Source organism: Canis lupus, chromosome 26 (assembly GCF_003254725.2).
Source record: "Canis lupus dingo isolate Sandy chromosome 26, ASM325472v2, whole genome shotgun sequence".
NCBI lineage: Eukaryota > Metazoa > Chordata > Mammalia > Carnivora > Canidae > Canis > Canis lupus.
In genome coordinates this window covers 836951-858294 of record NC_064268.1, presented here as the reverse complement: position 1 = coordinate 858294, position 21344 = coordinate 836951, and the positions used below count along the sequence as shown (strand labels likewise).

The following is a 21344-nucleotide window of genomic DNA, read 5'->3' as shown; positions in this document are numbered from 1 at the left end:
TACGAGCATGGCCTTATGAGAAATAGGGTCTTTGCAGGAAGGACTTTGAGATGAGAACATCTGGGATTAGAGTGGGTCCTAAATCCAATGACAAGTGTCCTGGACCACCTGAGGGGCTCAGTGGGTGAGTGTCAGCCTTCGGCTCAGGTCATGATCCCAGAGTCCTGGGGTGGAGTCCCACATCACTTCTCCCTCTGCCTCTGCCCCTCCCCCTGCTTGTGCTCTCTTTCATTCTCTCTCTCAAATAAATAATAAAATCTTTTAAAAAGTGACAAGTGTCCTGATAATTTAGAGGGGCTCAGAGAGACCCACAGAGAGGAGAAGCCACATGATGACAGAGACAGAGATGCAGTCAGGTGCGCACGAGCCAAGGAATGCCAAGGATTGCCAGGAGCCACTAGAAGCTGGAGAGACGCCTGGAACAGATATCGCCCCAGAGCCTCCAGGAGGAATCAACCTGCCAACACTGGTCTCAGGCTTCTGGCCTCCGGACAGTTAGAGGATAGATTCCTGTTGCATAAGGCCATCCGGTTTGTGGTCACTTGTTATAGCAGCCACAGGACACTCCTACAAGGGGAGGGGATAAAGAGGAGGAGGAAGACGAGGGTGTGGGAGGGGAGAGTAGGAGAGGGAAGGGGAAAGGTGGGAAGGGGAGGGGAAGAGGGGAGAGCTTCCAGGGAGAGGGACTGGGCAGACACTCTGGTCACTCGGCCAGCCTCTATTCTCTCCATCTGTTTTATTAATAGAACCACAGTTTGTTTGGGGTAGAAATGAGTTCGGTTAACATACTCTCCTCCCTGGGCTGACCTTGCAGCCAGGGGTGGCATGTGACCAAAATCTGCTCAGTAAGATTTAAGTGGAATTTCTGGGAAGTGTCTAAAAGGCACAGACTCAGCTGGTATATGTGGGTTTCTTGCCTTTTTCCTGCGGTTCTTCCCCCTTTCTCCTGCCTGAAATGAGGACTCAATGCCCAGGGCTGGAGCATCCACTGTGTGACCATGAGGCTGAAGGCCACCCAGTAGGCAGGGAGGGGTTAGAACCAAATGGGGTTGGGCCCTTGAGGATGGCCGTGGGCCCTGTGGGTCCTGCTTCCCCTGAGAGGAACAGATGCCACTGCAGTCAGGCAGTGGGCATCAGGGCTGCTTGGGACCCTGAATCTTCTCTTCCAGAGACGCTGGGCAGTGGGCAATGCCGCAGAGGAGCCAGCTGCCTCCCCGCAGCCCCTCCCCACAAGGAGGCCTGGGCTGGTCATCCCAAGGCCCCTTCCAGCCCCCATCCCCAGAAGATCCACTTCACACCTGCCAATCCACACCTTCCAGACAGGGTACCTGGCACATGTGGTAGGTGCCTGCAAGAGTTTTCAGCTCGAGGGGAAGTGTGGTTTTCAAGCTTTCAGCTTCTTTGAGTCACAGATTCCATCTGTCACAGTGACTTCAGCCAACGTTCCAGGAGGAGTCAGCCCCAATGCAGCGGCTGCTGGGTCACAGGCTAATCTGAGAGGAAGACGCAGAGCGAGGGCCTCCAGAGGAGGAAGCAGGGAGGCTGGCCTCACCAGCAAGGCTGGGCCCAAATGCCCTCCACATCCGGGTCCTCCAGCCGACAGACCAGCCACCCTGGAATCCACCAAGAATCTTAGATTTGACACAACACCACCAATTGCTAAAAAAGCAATAAATATCCAACAAGATGGGAAGAAATTACAAGGACAGACGTGAAGAAAAATGCGAATCAGTGAGATGAGTGCTTTTGCAGAGCAGGGAAGGGATGTTGTCTTGAATATCATGAACTTCACGTTTTGGGTGGGGGAAGAAGTCAGAGGGACAGATGGCCCTCTATGGGGGAGCATGCAGCCTTGGACAGAGTGAGAGGGGGCAATTCACAGCCCCAGGAGCCTGGAAGGTAGGCGCAAAAATCCTGTCCGCTGAGGCACCAACAAGGCCGAAGACTGTGTTCTCTGATGGCAACCACAGGTGCCACACATGCCAGGGCCCTGGCACAGGGGCGGAGAGGACAGGCTACCCCCTTCCCCCCTGCTTCCCTCATGGTCAGTCCCACTCTGAGTCGCCCAGGAGGTGGGACTCTGAGGTTTGCAGAGGACAGACTGCCTGTCACCTGCCAGCCAGGGCTCCCACCTTGCCCCCCTGCACCCTCAACCTTGGAAGCCCCCTTCCCCAGGGAGGGCAGGGTGCAAAAAGCAGTGAGCAGAGCATCCCGCCAGCTTCCAGCTCCTCTCTTTCTTCGCCCTATAAAAATGTAGGCCAATCTAACACACCTGCTATTAATTTTGATGATTAGCAAGTAGAAGGAAAAGCAGCAGGCCCCGCTTAGCTCTGTGGGAGATGGTTCCTCCGTGCCCCTGCCTCAGGTTCTGCGTACCCACTCTCCCCACATGCAGTGGCAAATTCCATTTCAGACAGGTCTGTTAAGGATCTCTGGGGACCCGAACTAGTGTCATGTTGTCAATCGCCAAAGACAGACCGCCCTTCTGGAACTGTGAAGTTATGAATATTTTGCAGGACATGGCAATACCTGTAAGATATATTCTCACTGCGACCAGTCAAGTGTTTGATAAATCTTCATACATAATGTGAATATTTATGGGGACAAAGCATGCAAAATAAGGAGTGACTGGAAATATCTGGCAAAATGGATTTCCTGGCTCTTGCTCTCACCTTGTAAGCGTGTGAGGGTGTGGAGTGTCCTGTGGCCTGCTCCATCCTGACCTCCCCAGACCTGAGCTCAGGGGGCAGCAACACATCCTTCATGGTTCCAAGGCAAACACTTGGGTCCCTTCTGCTTGGGTGCCAGAGCCAAGCTGCCACAACTCAAACCCCACTTTCACCCATGTACTGACTGTGGGCAAAATACTCAAGCTTCGTGTGCCTCAGTTTCCCCATCTGAGTTAAGGTGACAGTGCTCCCTTAGGGGATCCACACTCCCCCCAGGGGCTCCCCTCTATTCCCCAGGGTCCCCTCCAGCCACAGGGCCTTCACTGGTTGGCAACATCCTGGGCCAGAGGAGACAGTCCAGGGCCTGTCTGGGGGTGGGGGCAGAGTAAAGAATACCTGATCTAAGCTGGCCCTCACTGAGTGCCGGACAGGTCCCTACCTCCTGGGTCCTTCTGACCCCAAAGGCCCCAGGTCAGGGATGGAGAGGCCGGGGTTGGGGGTCTGCCCTTCCAATGCCTGGCAGGACTCTCAGGAGAGAGGAGATGGGGAAGGTCTAGAATCTGGCCACATGATTTCTGCAAGACTAAAACACCTATGCTGTCTTTTCTCCTCATCTGTGTTCTACAGCCCTGGGAGGGAGAACATGCCCCACACCCCTGTTCTCAGGGGGCAGCTAGGGCTTCTTGCCCCTGGTAGCAGTGCCTATGGTTCCATGTCTCTGCCCCCAGCAGGGACACCTTTCTGTCAGGGCCTCACTGGACACAAGGCTATCAGACCTACACTTGTCTGTACATAGGTGCGTTTAGACCCAACTTGCCTTCCTGCCCTTCTGTCCTCCTTTAGCCATTCAGGATATTTGCTTCCCTTTCTCAATGTTTGGCTTTTCTCACTATGCAGGATCTCCTCCCATAGCCATCCGTCCATCCACCCATCCATCCATCATCCATCCCCTCACTCATCCATCCATCCATCCACCCACCCACCCACCCACTCATCCAAGCATCTAGCCACCCAACCACTCATCCATCTATTCATCCACCCACTCACTCATCCATCCATTCATCCATTCATCCACCCATCTACCTATCCATCCATCCATCCATCCATCCATCCATCCATCCATCCATCCCTCCATTTAGCTACCTGTATATTCATCCATCCATCCATCCATCCATCTACCCACTGATCTACTCATCCATCCACCCACCCACCCACTCATCCAAGCATCTAGCCACCCAACCACTCATCCATCTATTCATCCACCCACTCACTCATCCATCCATTCATCCATTCATCCACCCATCTACCTATCCATCCATCCATCCATCCCTCCATTTAGCTACCTGTATATTCATCCATCCATCCATCCATCCATCTACCCACTGATCTACTCATCCATCCACCCACCCACCCACTCATCCAAGCATCTAACCACCCAACCATCATCCCTCCATCAACCACTCACCCATCTACCTTCCCACTCATCTACTCATCTGTCCATCATCTATCCACCCATCCACCCATCCATCTACCCATCCATCCACCCACACACTCATCCATCCACTCAAACATCCTTCCACCTATCCAGTGAACAAATATTTATTAAGAATGTGTTATGTGCCAGGCATCATGCTACCCATCTGTTCAAATACTGCCCAATTTCAACTATTTTTCTTCCTTTGCTCATATTTCTGAGGACCAGCTATGTGTCAGGCACTTGGCTAAACACTTTGTATGCATTATCTTTTTTTTTTAAGATTTTATTTATTTATTTGAGAGACAGGGAGCATGAGCAGGGGTGAGGGGCAAGGGGGAGGGAGAAGCAGACTCCTGCTGAACAGGGAGCCTGACTTGGGGCTCAATTCCAGGACCCTGAGATCATGACCTGAGTAGAAGGCAGACACTTAACCAACTGAGCCACGCAGGTGCCCCATTCGTATGTATTATCTTATGTAATCTCCTCAAAATTCAGAAGGATAATCATTCTTCCTATTTCACTGACATGGAAACCAAGGCTCAGAGAGAGGAAGTGACTTGCTCAAGGCCACCCAGTTGGAGGTTGGACCCAGATCCATGTAACTCCTTATGTAGCTCAAACGCCTCCCCTTCCATGAAGTCCCCCTGGCCATCCCCATCAACATGGTCCCCCCTCTTGTGCTCCTCTGAATTTCTGCATTGCTAGTACTTGGCTGTAGACTCTTGGAGGAAGGCACCATGCTCTGAGCACCCTATTATGCTCCACAACAGACAGCTTTCTGTGAAAGAAGTGTGAATGGATTAAGCCACTCCCTGATGCCCTTCCCCGACTTCCTGAGGAAGCCTGAGCACCATGCATTTCTCAGCAGGGTGGGCTGATCAGGAAAGGAACTATGGGCTTGGTCAGGTGGGGTTGGCTGGGAAGATAGATGCACTGGGGGTGAATAGGCTGAGCCATGTCAGCCACTCATCCTACTGAATGGAGACCACAGGCTGGGCAGTGCTCCAAGACCTTTGCACGTTCCCCTTGCTCAATTCTGGCAGCAACACCATGAGACAATGTGACTGGAACCCACCTCACAGGCGAAGAAGCTCCAAGCAAGAAGAAACCTGACCTCGCCGTAAGAGGTGGGGTGGTGCCCACCCTCCACTGGCAGCCCACATTCTAACCACAGCACTCTCCTCCTACCAATTAAGATAAGCTGGTTTGCTTCCCTGTCCACTGCTAAGTGCTCAAGCACCAGAATATTAACAGGCATTTTCCACAATCTGCTCGAAATGCTGTGAAAATAGTCCCTGCATACGCCAGCCTGTTTCTCAGAAATGAAATCAAAGCTTGCTGGTTTCAGACAGGGGCTACACACAGAGCTGATCTGACCAAACTATTCTGTTAAAAATAAAAATAGTCCCTTTTCTTGCTGTAAGAGGCAGGAGCTATAATACCTGCCGCTGATCTAAGCTAATGTTCTCACCAGTCTCCAGGGAGGTGCACAGGGCAGGGACCCCAGAGCCAGACATGCCTGGATTCCAATCCCACCTCTGGCAATGCCTGACCTGCCTTGGCCCAGTGATGGGAGGACCATCGCCTTCCCAGGTTGCCACAGGGGTGTCGTGGCAGGGCTCCGGGCACTCAAGTGGCACCTCCATCCACTGCTGTCACCACCAGGTGTGCGGGAAAACACCTAGGACGGCTGTGCACCCGACAGCCTAGGGTGGGCTATGAGCAAGCCCGTTCCTGGGGTCTCACTGGGAAACATGGCAGTTGGGAGGAGGCCAGCTTGGGGAGGGAGCAGCCTTCCTCCTGAGAAGGTTCCCTAGGAGATGCACCCCACCCAAGAGCCTGCTGTATGTTTCCCCAGCCTCCCACCTGTCCCCCCAGCAAACACCAGGATGGAATCACCTGGGGGGTTGAGGAGGGAGCCAAGCTATGTGGATGGGGCCAAGGTGGATCCAACTGCACCCCGCTCCCTGCAGACCTTCTCCCAGGCCTGCTCCCATCCCAAGCCCCCCCGCACCTGGCCCCTACAAAGTGAACACTGACCACCTACGTCCATCACGCAGAAGGGTGCTGTCCTCCCGGTGCCTGGGGTTCCCCTCACCTGACACGCACTTTCTCACGCCCCCTATCAGAGCCAAAGCCAGAACACAACCTAACACATGCTTGCTTTTTAAACCTCCATTTCAGGCTATAGCCGGGTTTTAGAAAGGGGGGGTGCTGTGAACCTCCATTCTCAGCTGGTGGCCTCGCTTCCTGCCTTCCTCAGAAAATGGAAGAATTGGAAAAGAACCTCAGAGTTCCCACCCATCTGCTGCCACAAAACCGGCCTCTCATGCACTCCTCCCCCCATGCACCCGCGCCCTGGTGCTCCCTCCAATCGGAAATACCCTCCCTGCTCTGTCTGCTGCACCGACCTGTACCTGCCGACCTGTACCTGCCCGTTCTCGGTGAGGGGATGACCCTGGGGACATTGGATGCTGTGGTTGTCACAAGCAGGGAAAGTGGGTGCCTCTGGCATCGGGCGGGTGGAGGCCAGGGGTGCCGCCTGCCATCCAGGCCCACGTCTCCTGGGTCACCGCAGAGCAGCTCGCTGGGTCTGATTTCTCTCTGCCCACCCCGTCCACTAAACTGACTTTATTGGGTCACCAGCGCCCTGCCAGCTGGTGGCAGGACAGTGTGAAGACTGACCTCGCAGAGAAAGACAGAATGTGTGCACACAAAGAAAAGGCCATCTGCAAGCTGGAGGAGTGTTCCCACCAAAACCCAGAGCTGCCAGCACCTTGACCCTGGGCTTCCAGCCTCCAGAACCCTGAGACAACAAACATCTGTTGTGTAAGTCGCCCGGTCTGTGGCAGACGCTAACGGCAGCCTGAGTGGACTCCCACGGCTCCCAGATTTGTCTCCAGCACAATCCCCACAGCCAGCTCTCTAGCCATCCCGCCCATGCACTGGGCAATGCTGCCCCAGGACTTTGGCACCTGCTGGGCTGGGAGCATTTCCCGCCACCCCTGAGTGACCTACTCTCACTTCAGTCTTCACTTACACCTCATTCTCTCCCTGAGGCCGTCTCTGGGCATCCAGCAAAGATGCCGGGGCCTCCCACTGACACTGTCCTTCTCTACCTTATTTTGCTCCTTAGCGTTTGTCAGTATTCAAGTGTCCATATAGTTTGCCTGCTGTGGTCAGCAGGATAACGGGCTCCCAAGATGTCCGTGTTCCAGGTCCAGAGCCCGAGAATGTGTTCAGTTACACGGTGAGGAGGGTAAGGCTGTGGATCAGCTGACTGGGAGCTGGGGAGGGGGTCCTGGGTTACCGGGCAGGCAGGCGCATCACAGGGACCTTTCACATGGAAGACGGAGGCCGGGGCTGCTGGCCTGCGGATGGAGGGTGGGCCTGGCCCAGGAAGCAGAGGCCTCCACGCCGGGAATCCTGCCCCTGGTGCCTCCACCAGGAGCAGCCCTGAGGACACCCAACTGCAGCACAGAGAGAACAGTGGACTCTGACCTCCTGGGCCCACAGAATTCCTGGGTGCTGTGCTGTGCAGCTCAGTTAAGTGCTAACTTAAGCAAGAGGAGATTAAATGAGCTTCTCTTTCAGCCTCCCATGCCTCCTCAGGGGACGCAGGATCCTCAAGGGTGGGGTCCACGCATGGCTTTGCTGCTGTGTCCATGGGGCTCTGGCTCTGCCTGAACATGCAGGTGCTCAGTGTTTGCTGAAGGGTTGAACACGGATGGTGGTCAGCGGGGGCTTCAGCCCCAGATGCATTGAAGGCCTCAGCTAGACTCGGGCCACAGGCAGAGCCACCTTGTGGGTCACTGACTCCCACAGGCTGCACGCTGTGGACGTGTGGCACCCAACATGCTGACCACCGAGTGCTGAGGGGCCTGCTACGTATCAGCAGCACTCCCAAGCGTTCAGAGTGGACCAGGTCAACACCATCCTCCTGTGCATCATTCTGGGGGCCGACACCAGGTGGGGGACCTCAGACCAACGTCCACTGCAGCCCCTAACGCCCTTGCACAGTAGTTGAGAACCTGGCCTACCTTCGTCCACGTCGTGGAAGAGGCCCTAATGGCCTGAAAGAAGGTGTCTATAGGCGACTCCAAATGCACCCCGCCACCCAGCCCACCATCCTAGAGAACCAACGTTTCTGCAGATGCCCTGTCTTTTTGTGAGCTCAGGAGGTGCTGCACCAGGTGGAAAGTGTTACAAACATCTAAGATGCGCTGCAGTTTCAGTCAGCTCGCCTTGAGATTTCTTCCCTCTTGCTCTCTTAATACACCTTAATACATGTGGCCCCGGCCCCTCCATGCCTCCCAGGCATCTGGTCCAGGCAAGACAGCCCACCCACAGCTAGGACCCCACAGCCAGGGCTTCACCCCGGCACTCATCCCCCATGCTCCACATCTCCCATGTCCCCCACCTCCCACCACGCCCCCTACCGTATCCCCTGTACCCCCTCGCCCCTGCCCAGTTGGGCCCTCCAGCCCAGTCCCACTTCTAACCAGGGCCCCACGGGGGCTGCTCCACAAGGACCTGCTGCAGGCCTGACACCTCGTTGCACTGTTTCCCTGGTGCACTGCCAGGCCCTGGGATGGGCATTTTAAGGAACAATCATTCTTGGCTTATTTACTAAAGAATGAAAAGCCAACCACTGAGGCTCCTGAGCCCTCTGGGAAGGCCCATGTGACAGGTGCACATCAGACCTGACCTGACCGGGTGGCCAGGCAGGTGAGCCTAGGAGGTGGGGCTCCTGAGGGCCCACTGGCCCCTCCACCCCAGTCTTTCAGGTCCAACCCCCAATACAAGGACCTTGGTCTCCTGGGGATACACAGTTGACATGGAATTGGTGCAAGAAAAGATGTTCGAGTCCATACTACGCAGGAGCTCTTGCAAGGACAACCAGGTTTGGCTGACCCCTGGGCGCCACCTAGATCTCTCGGGCAGGTCCCAGATGGGCGCTGTCACCATCTCCCAGGAGGTGACCTAGCCCACACTTGGCCGGGGCAGTTGTGGTGATGGCTTGCCTGCTGCTGGTCAGGGGTGGGGCCTTCTGCCTGCTTCGTCACTGCATCCCTGAAGCTCCAGCCCAAGGAAGCATGAGGTCCACAGGGGCAGGTGCATCTCTGAGGGGCGTCCTGGCAGGACATCACTCGCATCTGCCAGCCAGCACGCCCACATGTGATACGCTTTGTATGGAGAGGGAGAGTGGACACTGAACCCGCCCAGTGGACCAGCGAGGCTACCAGGAGAAGACATTTATCAACTCTGAGCCCTGTCTACTTCCTTGATTCCTTCTGGGAACTCATCTCCCCCCCCCATTCTCAGCGTCCTGTGGTTTAGACGCGATCGACCCAGGTTCCAGGGGTGAAATAAAGCTGATGCTCCTAACGGGGGAGACAGACAGGGCCAGGCTGCTGGTTCAAGCCTCACCTAATGCCCAACAGCCTGTAGCCCAAGGGCCAATGAGCACAATGTTATGTCTCTCAGGACTGAGTCTTCTGTCACTTGAAAATCAAAGATCTCAACTGAAGCCAGAATCAATAAGCCTCCTTTTAAGCTGGAGGAGACAGAGGCTCCCATGGTGCTGCCCCCAAGTCCACACAGCCGACAAATGCTAGGGCCCCAAGGGCAAGCCCAGGCTCTCCCACTGCAGTTACACTGATGGCTAGTTTACGACTTACGTATCATCAGACTGAGAGCCTCCCGCCGTCCATTACAGCCATGGTGCGTGGCCCAGAGGAGGCCACTGTCCCAGCCCCCACAGTCAGCTGCTCAGGGCCCCAGGTCTGGTCTTCCCTCCACCCCTGTGTGCGATCCGTGTCCCTGCAGACCTCTCAATCACCTCACTCAACAGTGTCCTTCATGTCGATGCACATTTTAAATTAAATACATTTGCTTCTTAAATAGGTGATTTATCACCACACGAAGTAGGAAGCCTGTATCATTCATCCAAAATATCAGTCAGCCGAGAAGAGAAGTCACAGGTGGCTACAGAGCCCAGCTGGATGAGCTGCCTATACAAGTCCGGAGCCAAGAGGGGCCATGGTGGTGCCTCCTCTGCGGCCAGCAGGTCCTATACCCAGACAGCGTGGGCTTAATCACCGTGCCAAGGGCAGGGGTGACCCTTTTGCTCAGGCTGGTTCCTCTTGCCTTGCAAGACCCCCGGATTCTGGAGCCCCCACCAACCCCACTTCTCAGTGAGGATGCCAAGCCTGGAGCTGGTGAGCCTGGAGAGGGAGAGACTGGACCCCAGCCAGCTGGCCGCCACGGCCTCAGGGGAAAACAGGGTCTCCACAGGGGCGATCTTGCTCTCGGGGACGAGGCCACATCTGGCCATTTCGTGAGCACAGCAGGTGTGCCAACCAGCACCCAAGGGTGGAAGTGGGGCCGCTGCTCAGCATCTACCGACTTCCAATAGTGCACAGGCGGGAATGATCCACACAGATGTCAACAGCATTGGGGGGAGAAGCCCTGATGGGGGCCACACATGGAGCCATAGGCAGGGGGCTAAAAGACCTGCACTGTCCAGCCCCTGTGGTCCCTGGGGAGACCTTGGTCTTCTTTTGGCAGAGTTGCCCCCCATGCAGGTCTCGTCTGAATTGCAAGGACCCAAGTGAAACCATGGATGTGCCAACCAGCTGGACAGAATGACATGATTTCCAGAACTTCAGGCAAAGCCTGAGGGGCCGTCTCTCCATGTCCCCAGCTCCTGGTGTGGCCTGATCCTCTGCGCATGGAGGTACCCCCCCATCCCCACCTCCACCACTACGTGGACTCTGTCTTCTGCATCCATGCCTCCCCTCTTCGTTCTACAACTCCCTGGGTTAGGGTTCACCTGCTCCTGCATGACCTCACCTGAATGGAGCACATCTTTGAAGACCCTGTCTCCACATACGGGGCCATCCTGAGGGCTTGAGTAGACATGAATTTGGGGCATGATTCCACCCAGTGCACTGTCTCGAGCACCGCACCTTCCCCCCTCCCCATCCCTCTGCTTTCTCCTGGCACCCAACCATAGTTGCCAGCCTCCCTCCTAGGATGTGAGCCCCACGGGGGGGGGGGGGGCACCTGCATCACAACTGCTTATGGATCCAGACTTGGCATCAGGAGGATAGCAGGTGCTTACTAAACACGTGGATAAATGAGACATTACCTTCCTTCAAAGAGGAGAAGGTAAGGCCAGGGCAGGAGGGGCAGAGGGCCAGGGGCCCCCTCCCGCCTCTATTCCAGATCACACCACCCTCCTCCACACGTGTCCTGTGGTCCCCAGCATGCATGTCACACGTCATGGGATGATCCAGCAGGGGTTGGTCCACAGTGTCCTGTGGGTGTGAGAGCCACCCTGCTGACCTGCGCCACCACCTCCCAGCAGATCGGCATGAGGACCGGAGTCTGCTTTGCTGTAGTCACACATGTGATGTGGGGCCACAGGGAGATCATGCAGCTCTTAAATACCTTTCAGACAACCTGGGAAACAAATTTCTCCTTCTTGTGAATGGCAACCAGACATGCCGACGACAGCGGGTCACCGTGCCAAGCAGTGGAGGGACCATCTCAACTTTGGCCATCCTCACCCCTGCGGACCCTTGTCACCTCTCTCTGTCAGCACCTGGCTGCCTCCCCTCCGAGGGTATCTGGACTTTGTGGAAGCAGAACGCTGGCCCTACGATGTGGATCCCAGATGTGGATCCCATCCTGGACATCCTGTGGATCCCAGATGTGGATCCCATCTCCATGGGACACCGGATATGGAAACATGCAGAGACTTGTTTTTGTCGAGTTTCCAGCCAAGGAAGGATACACTGTCCTTTCAGAAAGTAGGGGCTTTGAAATATGCAGATTGCGGAGCTGAATTGTAAATGCAATCACTTAGCCCGCCCCTTCGAGGTGGGATCGCCGCCTGCATGAATTATCCTCAGAAGTGCGGCTGCAGATTTGCAGACAAATCTCCTCTCTGAGCCAGGCCAGGTGAGGTCCACTTCCCACCCCGAGAGCCAGAGAGGTATTTATCCTGGGGTGGAGCGTCCTTGTGCCTCCTCCCAAACACGAGGGCTAGGTCTGCCGGAGTGCAGCCCTGCGTCCAGGAGGAGCCCCCTGACTGGATGGGGCCGGCAGATGGGGAAGCACAGGCAAAGAGGGTGGGGAAAGGCAACACCAAATGCTCTCCACCTTGTCAGAGTGCGTGAGGCTGCCGCCAGCACTGTTCAAGTGCCGCGGGGAGGGTGGGAAAGACCGTTCCACCGCAGCAGCCCGCAGCCCTGCCCTGCATCCGCAGGAGGCCCAGCTCCAGTGGGGCATTCATTTCTCACTCTCAATGGTAAATCAACAACCGCAGAGCAGGAGTCATGCGGACACAGGGCGGAAGGCCAGCCAAGTAAGCACTGCTGCCCTTGTGAAGCCAGACCTGCCAGACCCTCGACGATGTGGTGGACAACCCACACTTTCTCTCCAGCTGCGGCCAGTTGAGATGGGCAATGCGGGATGGTGTGGCTCATAGCACGGATTCTGGAGGATGTGGACCGGTGAATTCTGCCTGGAGAGGCCCCGACCCGCCGAGGAACAGGAGTTTTCTGCTGGAACACGTTCCCTGGCAAGTGGAACATCTCAGAGCATTTCCACCACAGACCTGCTTCTGTGTACAGAAAAGCCCAGAACCTCTCTGGGGACAGCAGCACCTTCTCCGCATGCCGGCTCCCAGGGACGGGCACATTGGGCAGGCACACTGTGGGGGCGAGGGGCATGTGGCAGAGATAGCCAGACCCTGGCGGCCCCCGGATTCTTTGGGCACTCTTCTCCGACCCAGGCATCCTCTTCTGCAGGCTCTCACCAGCTGACTTACTCATCCTTTTAAGATGCAAACAGTATGCATCAGACAGGATTTTTGGCGAAAGAAGGACATAGTGTTGAACTACATCGACTCCCACCATGAGACATATTCCCTTTTAAAGTCTCTGGACTTCCCAAGGGTTTCCTGCTACCCAATCCCGATGTGTGCCTATCACTCTGGAGTCTCCCTTTTCAATCACAGGGAGCGGGGTGGGGCGGGGGGCGGGGGGGGGGGGTGTGGATGGCACTTGGGCTCAGAGTCCTGGAGCAACAGCACCACCCAGCAGAACTTAAACCTAACATCTTGTCTTCATCACTCCGGTCACCTCCTGCTTGTGGGTGTGGTGCTGATTTGCAGCTGTCTTTTTAAATACATTCATTTTAAGCAAAAGTAATGAATTGTTTAGGGAAAGATCCACTCATTCAGCAAATATTTATGGAGCACTAACATCATGCATGGTACGGCCTCAGACTCTGGTGTTAGAGCCATGAACGAAACAGAAAAATAATGGGGCAGGCATCGTGCACAAATATGGTAAAAATGGCACCAGTCATACGTGGGTTTGTGAAGCTCCGGAGAGAGCAGAGTCGAAATCCTCTCTCTCCCAGATGAGGGCACGTGGCCTGCTGGGCCGGCAGGGGCTGCTCGAAGCCCGGGATGCTGTAGGACCCCCTGGACCATCTGCCACTTTAGCTGAACCATTGGACGACAGTAGAAATGCAGGCCATTTCTAAAGTAAGTGCTGTCTTTAACGTAGACTGTCACTCACTTGCTCATCAGCCTCCTCACGCTGTGCTGTCCCTGGGCTTTGCTGTCTGCATAGCAGACCACGCTTTGACGTCCGACTGCACAGGTTTGTGCAGGGGTGGGTCGAGTTAATGCGCGTACACTCTGAAATTTAGAAAGTACCTCCCTCTGCTGCAGCCAGCCAACCACAACCAAAACCTCACCATAACTGGCCCAGTGCCGTTCAGAACCGTGGTCCCTAATGGTCAGAGGGACGTGTCCAGAGGCCCGGAAGGAGCAGGGCAACCAGGTGGCAGCCAGCTTCTCCTCTGCAGTGGGGGGAGGCTGGGCCTTGACTGGGCCTGAGGCCCAAAAGCAGGTGACTGCCTGTACCCATGTAGTGCCCGTGACCAACGGGGACAGAGCCTTGCAGCAGCTTGGTTCATTCTGAGAAAGAAATGAACCTGGAAGCCACGGAGCAGGGGAGAGTCCTTGCTGCCCATCTGGTCCCGGTCCCCAGCACTGGCTGTGTCGCTGAGGGCAGAGGGCTTTCAGACCAGGCGGCCCAGTGGGGACGCTTCCCTCCCTGTGCTTCTTGTCAAGCCAGAGGCTCTCAAACACGTGTCCATGAGACCCAGCTGCGCACACACAACCACAGATGCTGTACTTTATGTGCAACTGAACATATTCAGAAGGATGATTTCTGGCTGTCAACATTTTTTTATTGTTTTGAGCACTGAATTTAGAAGCAAACTCATGTACATGCAGGATGTGACTATATCGCATTTCCTTAAATATTTTCTCCCTCGTCCTGTGAATTTGGATCTACACACACCATTCACTAGATCTTTGCCGAAGCCGATCAGACATTCCAGACAAAGGGCACTGGCTGAAGGAAGGGAGCGGGAAACACGTCCTATTCCTGGGCCCCGCTCTGCTGGACACCCTTTCCTCCCCCCAACTCCTATAAGCAAGGAGAGACGTTTCCAGGAAGAACCCAAGGCCGAGGAAATGTACATTTACATTACTTCATTTGGGTGTCTTCCCTCCCTTCTATGTTCGGGGGAGACTCCCAGGGATCATTTCTAAGCCGGACAGCCAGTCTTGGGGAGTGCTCCTGCCCTGTGCACCCTGCCACATGAGGAGCCTGTACCCACTGTTTTCAAATGGCTTCTTGTGAACAAATGTCAACCCACTCCTGTGCTGTCCCTCCCTAGGGACCAACCCTGGACAAGGGGGAGATCAGCTCTCATCACTTCCAGGAACAAATACTGAGTGACTCCTGGGTGGGGCACCATGCTGGGTACACAGCCTAGAAATGGACAGCAAGACCCTCATCAGAGGGGAATGGGGAGGAGGAGGGAGGGAGGGAGACAGACAGAGACAGACACACAGGGAGAGACACAGAGAGACAGAGACAGAGAGACACACAGAGACAGAGACAGAAACAGAGAGACTAGAAAGGGACAAGGCAGAGAGGGAGGCAGAGAGATAGACAGGGATGCACGTGGAGAAAAAGGTGTGGGTAAGGGAGGAGAGAGGGGAAAGGTTGGGTGGGCAAGGGGCTGACATTGGCTTTCCTGGAATGTTCCATTATGTCCTATTAGGGTCAGGAACGTCTGCCAGAACTCCTGGCCTCCCCTTCCACCAAGAATCCTGGTTCCCTCTCACCTTGAAGGGTGAGATGAGGAGCGGCCCTCAGCGCTGAGCTGGCCGTCATGATGTTACACAACCGGATGTGCTGCCAATGATTTTATATAATCCTCCGGTTCTCCCCATAAACCAGGCCATAACACCTTGACAAATACACTTCAATAAAACTATGTGCTGTTACCGGGGCACAGCTTCTAGGAGATGAATCACACCAGCACACCAGCCAAGTGGCAGTTGGACTAAACTTTTCTCCCTTCGTGGCCTTGGCTGAATAGGAGAGGTCAGAAAAGCCACAGAGCTCACTCATGAAAGCCACCCCAGGAGGAGAACTGGGAGTTCTAGGTGCTGGAGAGACAGCAGGTGAGGCTGGGACGGTGCCCTCATCCAGGGTGTCCCTAAGCCTCTGTGGCTCAAGCTGCTGCTACCTCCCAGAAGGAGCCCCAAGAAGACCCCCTTACACAGAGATGGAGCATGCAGTCCAACTCCCAGATGCCTCCACCCAGAGCCAGTTACCCACGCTTCCTGAGGAAGTTTGCTGGGGCTGCCAATGCAGAGACCAGAATAGCACAGAACAGAAGGAAAAACCTACTAATGAGGTAAACACACAAACTTTTCTCCCTCCTTGTACCTCAGCACAGGGAGAACCCAGGGTGCAGCGGGCACTTCCTTCCATCTGCTGCATCCCAGTGGAAAAATACCCGTTCCTCCCAGCAGCCACCACTGGCCCCAACCCTCAGCAACACCGATGCCGACCCTTACAGGAAGCTTACACCTCCAAGGAAGAAGCCAGGAGCCCCCCACCAGAAACTGGGCTTGCTTCCCAGGACTGTGGGCTCCCAAGGACCACAGCCCAGGGTCCATCTGTGGGGTAAACACCTGCCAAGCTCCTCCCGGACACCCAACTCAATCTGTCCAGGAGTCACCAGCTCCTGGCTTCACACTCATCCCACAGCAATACTTTCTGGAGGGAGCCCTGAGTATCCCTAGGACAGGAGGCTGGGTAGGCTGAGAGGTCACAGGGAGGCCCCTTTCCCTACCGGCATTAAAGAGCACAGCATAGGCCACCTCTGAAGGGCAGCACTGCCCTCCCCCCAGTTTCCACGTCCTCCAGGAGAGATAGGACCCCAAGCCAAGACCCGCACCCCCAAAGACCCCCTCACGCTCCGGCCTGGGCGCTGCCAGCTCTTAAAGCGAGTCCTACAACCTCTTGAGAAGTTCTTTCAAGTTCTCCCAGGGAATAAGTTGGAGACATTTCATGTGTGGTGATGGGGGAGGGGTTCAAATGTCCACTGGAGAATGAATGAATGAGTGGTCATCCAGCCCAGCACTCTGCTAAAGGGAACCCTTCTCTTTCCTATCTGCCTCCTACCCAGTCTCCACCTGGAGTAACACAGGAGTTCAATCCCAGCCCCTGTTGTTGGCCATCCGGCCCTGGGGTCAGCAAGGGTTCCAGTGGCTGGAGCACAGGGCGGTGTTCCCGGCACCTGGGACAGTCCTCCCTCCAGCCCTTCTGTCCAGCCCCTTTGTTCCAAGTGGAACGCCGCCTGGCTCACCATTCAGCTGGTTGTAGACCACCTCCTCCAGGTGGTCCAGGCGCTGTAGGATGGCTTCGCGGTCCACCAGCGCGCCCACCCTGGTGTGCCGGCTGCGCATCCGGCCGTCGGCGCTGCGCACGATCTGTACCAGCCCCTCGGAGCGGTCCTGCAGGCGGCAGTACACGGAGAAGAGGATGATGCCCACGAACACCAGGATGTTGACCGTCAGCAAAGTTTTGATCTTCCTGGCAACCGCCATGAACGCGGCTGGGAGCTGGGGGGCTGCCTCACCCGCGGGGCATCCCCGTGGGCCCAGCGGCCACAGGAGCCTCCGCCTGGCCCGCCGCTTCGGGGACCATGAGCCAGCCCCGCCGACCACGGGCCGCGGGGGCTGCGGGCGGGATGGGAGGAGGGCGCAGGCGGGGCCGGGGCAGGGTCGCGGGGGGCGCTGCGGGCACGGGGTTGCGGGCGGGGCCCCGAGGGCTGCAGCCTGGGGCTTGGGGCGGCGGGCGGGGGCGCTGCGGGCGGGGGGCTCCGGGCGGGGGCCGCGGGCCCAGGACGCGCGCTCCGCCGCCTGCGCCCGGGAGCTGTCCGTTCAGCACCGCCCGCGCCGGCCCTGCGCGCCCGCCGCCGCCGCCGCCGCCGCCGCCGCCGCCGCCGCCCGGGGTGGGTCCCCGCGCAGGGGCTGCCCGGGGCGGCGCGCGCAGGGGGCAGCCGGCATCCCCCGCAGAGGGGCGCGGCCCGTCCCGGGAGGCGGCGGGCGGGCCCCAGGCGGGAGAGGCTGGGGAGGCGCGGGCGGGGCGCGCGCTCCGGCCGCCGGGAGGCTCCTGCCAGCCCAGCAGCCACGGCGCCGGTGCGGAGTGACGCGGCCGCCCAGCTCATCAGCATGCACGCGGGGCCTCCGCGCCCGCCCCCCACCCCCGCCCCATGCTCGCGGGGCGCAGGGTCCGGGCGAGCTCCCGCGGCCCCAGCCGGGCCGGCCTCGGGGCGGGGCGAGGCGGGGCCGGGTCGCGCGCTCCCCAGACCCAGACCAAGGACGTCCGCGCGGATGCGGCGGGCGCGGGGGCGGGAGGGCGGAGGGGAGGTGCGCGGATCCTCTTTCCCAGGACCCTCCCTCGGCTTGGAATAAACCCCAAACTTGACCCGGGGAAGTGGGGCCTTGGGGAGTGCCTGGTCGAGGCCGTGTGGTTTGCATGAATGGGCCTGAGGAGGGGCGGGGGTGAGGTGCCTTTGTGAAGGGAGGGCGGACAACAGGGTCAGAGCCATCTCCGCGGTCGCCCCGTTTACTTAGGCCAAACGGAACGAACTCCGGGCCTTCCTTCCCCCACCCCACCCCCACTCCCACCTCCCGCACCCCCACCCCCACCCTACTTTCCCCGGTGGAGCTGGGGGCGGGGAAGAAGCTGAGTTCGTGGACCGGTGGACCGATCCCGGGATTCAGCGGGACCGGGGTCTCCATCAGGCTGAAACATGCAACCAACTGGACAGAAAGGCTCAGACCCCTGGGCCTCGGGTTCTCCAGATCCGGTGCTCAGACCTCAGGGGAGAGCAAACCTGGTTATCCACCCTAGCCACCACGCCCCCCCGCCCCCCGCCCCCTTCCGGGGCCGCTCGAGGGCATTTACAGACAGGCAGCTGGGTCAGGAGAGGAAACCTGCCCCAGCCCCGGACAGTGGGGTGAGCACCCCGGTTAGGGCTTCCTGTCTGCTTCATGCGGCATCCTGGTACTTGAAACAGTATCTGACACTTAGTTGGTGCTTGGTAAATATTTGTTGAATAAATAAGTGATAGAACATTTATTGAGCTAACTTTGTGCTGGGTCCCCAATACAGAGATGAATATGACAAGGATGTTGGGCTTCAGGGAGTTCTGGCTACGTGTGTGTGCATGTGTGTGTACCTGTGTGTCTGTGTATACCTGTGTGTGTATCTATGTGTGTCTGTGTGTTTGTGTGTACCTGTGGGTACCTGTGTGTGTCTGTGTGTACCTGTGTGTGCTCATTTGTGTGAGTCTGTGTCTGTGTGTGTGTGTCTCATACCTGTGTGTCAGGGGACATTAGGGTCTTCTGGCTCTTGGTCCAGCACTCTCTTCTCTAACACACATTTCACGACCTCCAGCAGGCCAGACTACCCAGGTTGGACATTTTGTGCCCCCTGGTGGATTCTGGGGAGGGCTAAAATACCCATTTCTCGTCCTCATCAAAACTTTCTCTTCTTTCTTGGGACATTTGTCTCAAGAAAGTCAGAAGACCCCCACCAGGAAGGAGACAGCCACTGGGCCTTATGGCCTGTTTGCCATGTAAATCACTTGTTTTGAGAGGAGCCTGGGAATTCTGTTTTTAATCATCAGGAGAGTCTTACAATGCAGCAGGTTTGATGAACACTGGTCTGTTTTTGATAAACAGCCAATCCCATGTCCCTTCTTAGGAAATACTGCATTTTTCTGTTTACAAAATGCCAAGTTGTAGGATGCTTCCCAATTTTACAAGGATAGCTTTTAGAATAAAAATACAAAGAGCTAACACACACAGTGGGAAGATTTAGCCAGATACCAGTGTGGGTCCTCTATGGCTGTTAACAGAGTAAGACTGACAGTAGCCACATTTGCCATGAAAGCTGGTATCATCTAATTTTATAAAAGTGGAAACTGAGTCACCAAGAGGGCCAATGCCATGCCCAAGTTCATACTGATGGCAAAGCATGGATCTGAGATTCAAGCTCAGACAATCTGGCTCCAGAATCAGATTTATTAACTACTGTCACTCAAGAAAAAAATCAAGCACTTTTCATTATATGTTTTTTGAAATTGATGTTAAAGTGGTTTTGCAGGAGAAAACATTATTTTGTTCATGTAAGTACATTGTACTGCATCCTGAAATTTAGCAGGAAACAATATATCCAAATATGCATCAATGTTTGGCTAAATATTTCATTCAAGATATAAGCACTTTGAAAATGTAGGGTACTCTGCAGGGAGGGAATACATCTGATAGTTCAGCAAATTGGTATTTGTTTGATTTTCAACTACACTGATATTCACTGTGAGGCATGCCACAATACTTGTGGGTAGGAGGCAGGGCTCATGGATGGAGAAGCAACCCCACTGTGGGCATCGGTGCTTGGGAACACACAGAGCACATACACACCCCTTCTACCACCACAAAGCCCCAGCCCCCGGGGGACCCTCGGATAGATAGCCGGCTCTTTGGACCCTGAGCAGATGTGAGGTCCTGAGTGCTGTTTTGTTGGTGTAGGACCAGCCTGGTGTTGCAAGTATCACGTGGGAAGGCATCCTGGGGGAGTCAAGTGGTTAAAATCTTGAGGGGGAGACACTGTGTTGGCACAGATGATGGGGCAGTGCACTGTAAAGAGATGCCAGTTAAGGGAAATGCCAGGCTCTTTCATGTTAAAGTCATGCTCTGCTGGGAGTCTGGCCTTGAGACGACACTCTGAGTTGGACCACGAGTTGGGCCCCAAACTGGACCAAAAGCTGAAATTTGGCAGAACCTACAGTGATTCCCTCCTATAGCATGGAAAGAAAACCATTTCTTTTTCACAATTCATCCTGTGCATGTGGCAGGCCATGTTTACCATGTAGCACATCAGTTAGGTTAGGCCAGATTATGCTGCAGAAACAAGCAGCCTGCAAGTCTCAAACACTTAAACAATGTAAGGCCACAGATCCCTGACCAGTCACTCTGGGACCAGCCTTCAGAGAACAGTGGGAATGTCCCCATGGCGGTGCCAGAGGGTGGGGGGAGCCATGAAGTACCCAATTTATTATTATTTTTTAAAATTTTATTTATTTATTCATAGAGACACACAGAGAGAATGAGAGGCAGAGACACAGGCAGAGGGAGAATCAGGCTCCATGCAGAGAGCCTGACGTGGGACCCCATCCAGGGTCTCCAGGATCACGCCCTGGGCTGCAAGCGGCGCTAAACTGCTGCGCCACTGGGGCTGCCCGAAGTACCCAATTTAGACGTGATACCTGCTGTTTCCACTTAGAACTTATTGGCCAGAAAATGTCACAGGAACTGCCCCCAGCAAGAACAGCAGATGATAGGAAATGAAATTCTACCATGTGCTTTGGTGAAAAGCACTCATGATGCCGCAGTATCCCTCCAGATGATCAGGATCTTACTCCTAATTCACCCCAACTCCTAGATACCGGACTACCCGGGGTAGCAGGACACTGCCATCACGAAGTCAGATAGTAATGTAACCATTGCATAGCAGAGAATCCTAAAGCAACCACTGTGGTGAATCTCATTTCAGACTCTGTCATCGTTGAGGCTGTGTCTCATGGCCTCTGCTCCACTTTCCTGAGCCAGGAGTGAAAGTCGAGCTCCTACCTGGCAACAATTTCTCCTCCTGGAGGTTCCCAGCTAGAGGCTGTGCTGGCCAAGTTCTTGCTCAGCAATGGAACTTCAAAAACCCACTGGCAGCACAGATTTG

At 55.8% G+C, this 21344-nt stretch overlaps 2 protein-coding genes across 5 annotated transcripts in view; both read right to left on the bottom strand.

The window, feature by feature from the left end:
* The window catches only part of GALNT9 (polypeptide N-acetylgalactosaminyltransferase 9), a 79800-nt gene extending 62489 nt beyond the window's left edge, over positions 1 to 17311 (bottom strand). The window contains exon 1 of one of the 3 annotated variants that reach the window (XM_035706475.2): positions 16906 to 17311. In XM_035706475.2, coding sequence (XP_035562368.1) covers positions 16906 to 17146 — 241 coding nt within the window. In that variant the 5' untranslated portion in view covers positions 17147 to 17311. Of the gene's footprint in view, positions 1 to 11601; positions 11745 to 16905 lie in introns of those variants that run through there. The other 2 variants (XM_025473526.3, XM_035706477.2) reach the window with 2 other exon arrangements.
* LOC112676390 (uncharacterized) overlaps positions 1 to 21344 on the bottom strand; it is a 535411-nt gene that overhangs the window by 462257 nt on the left and 51810 nt on the right. The gene's annotated exons all lie outside the window — the stretch shown is intronic.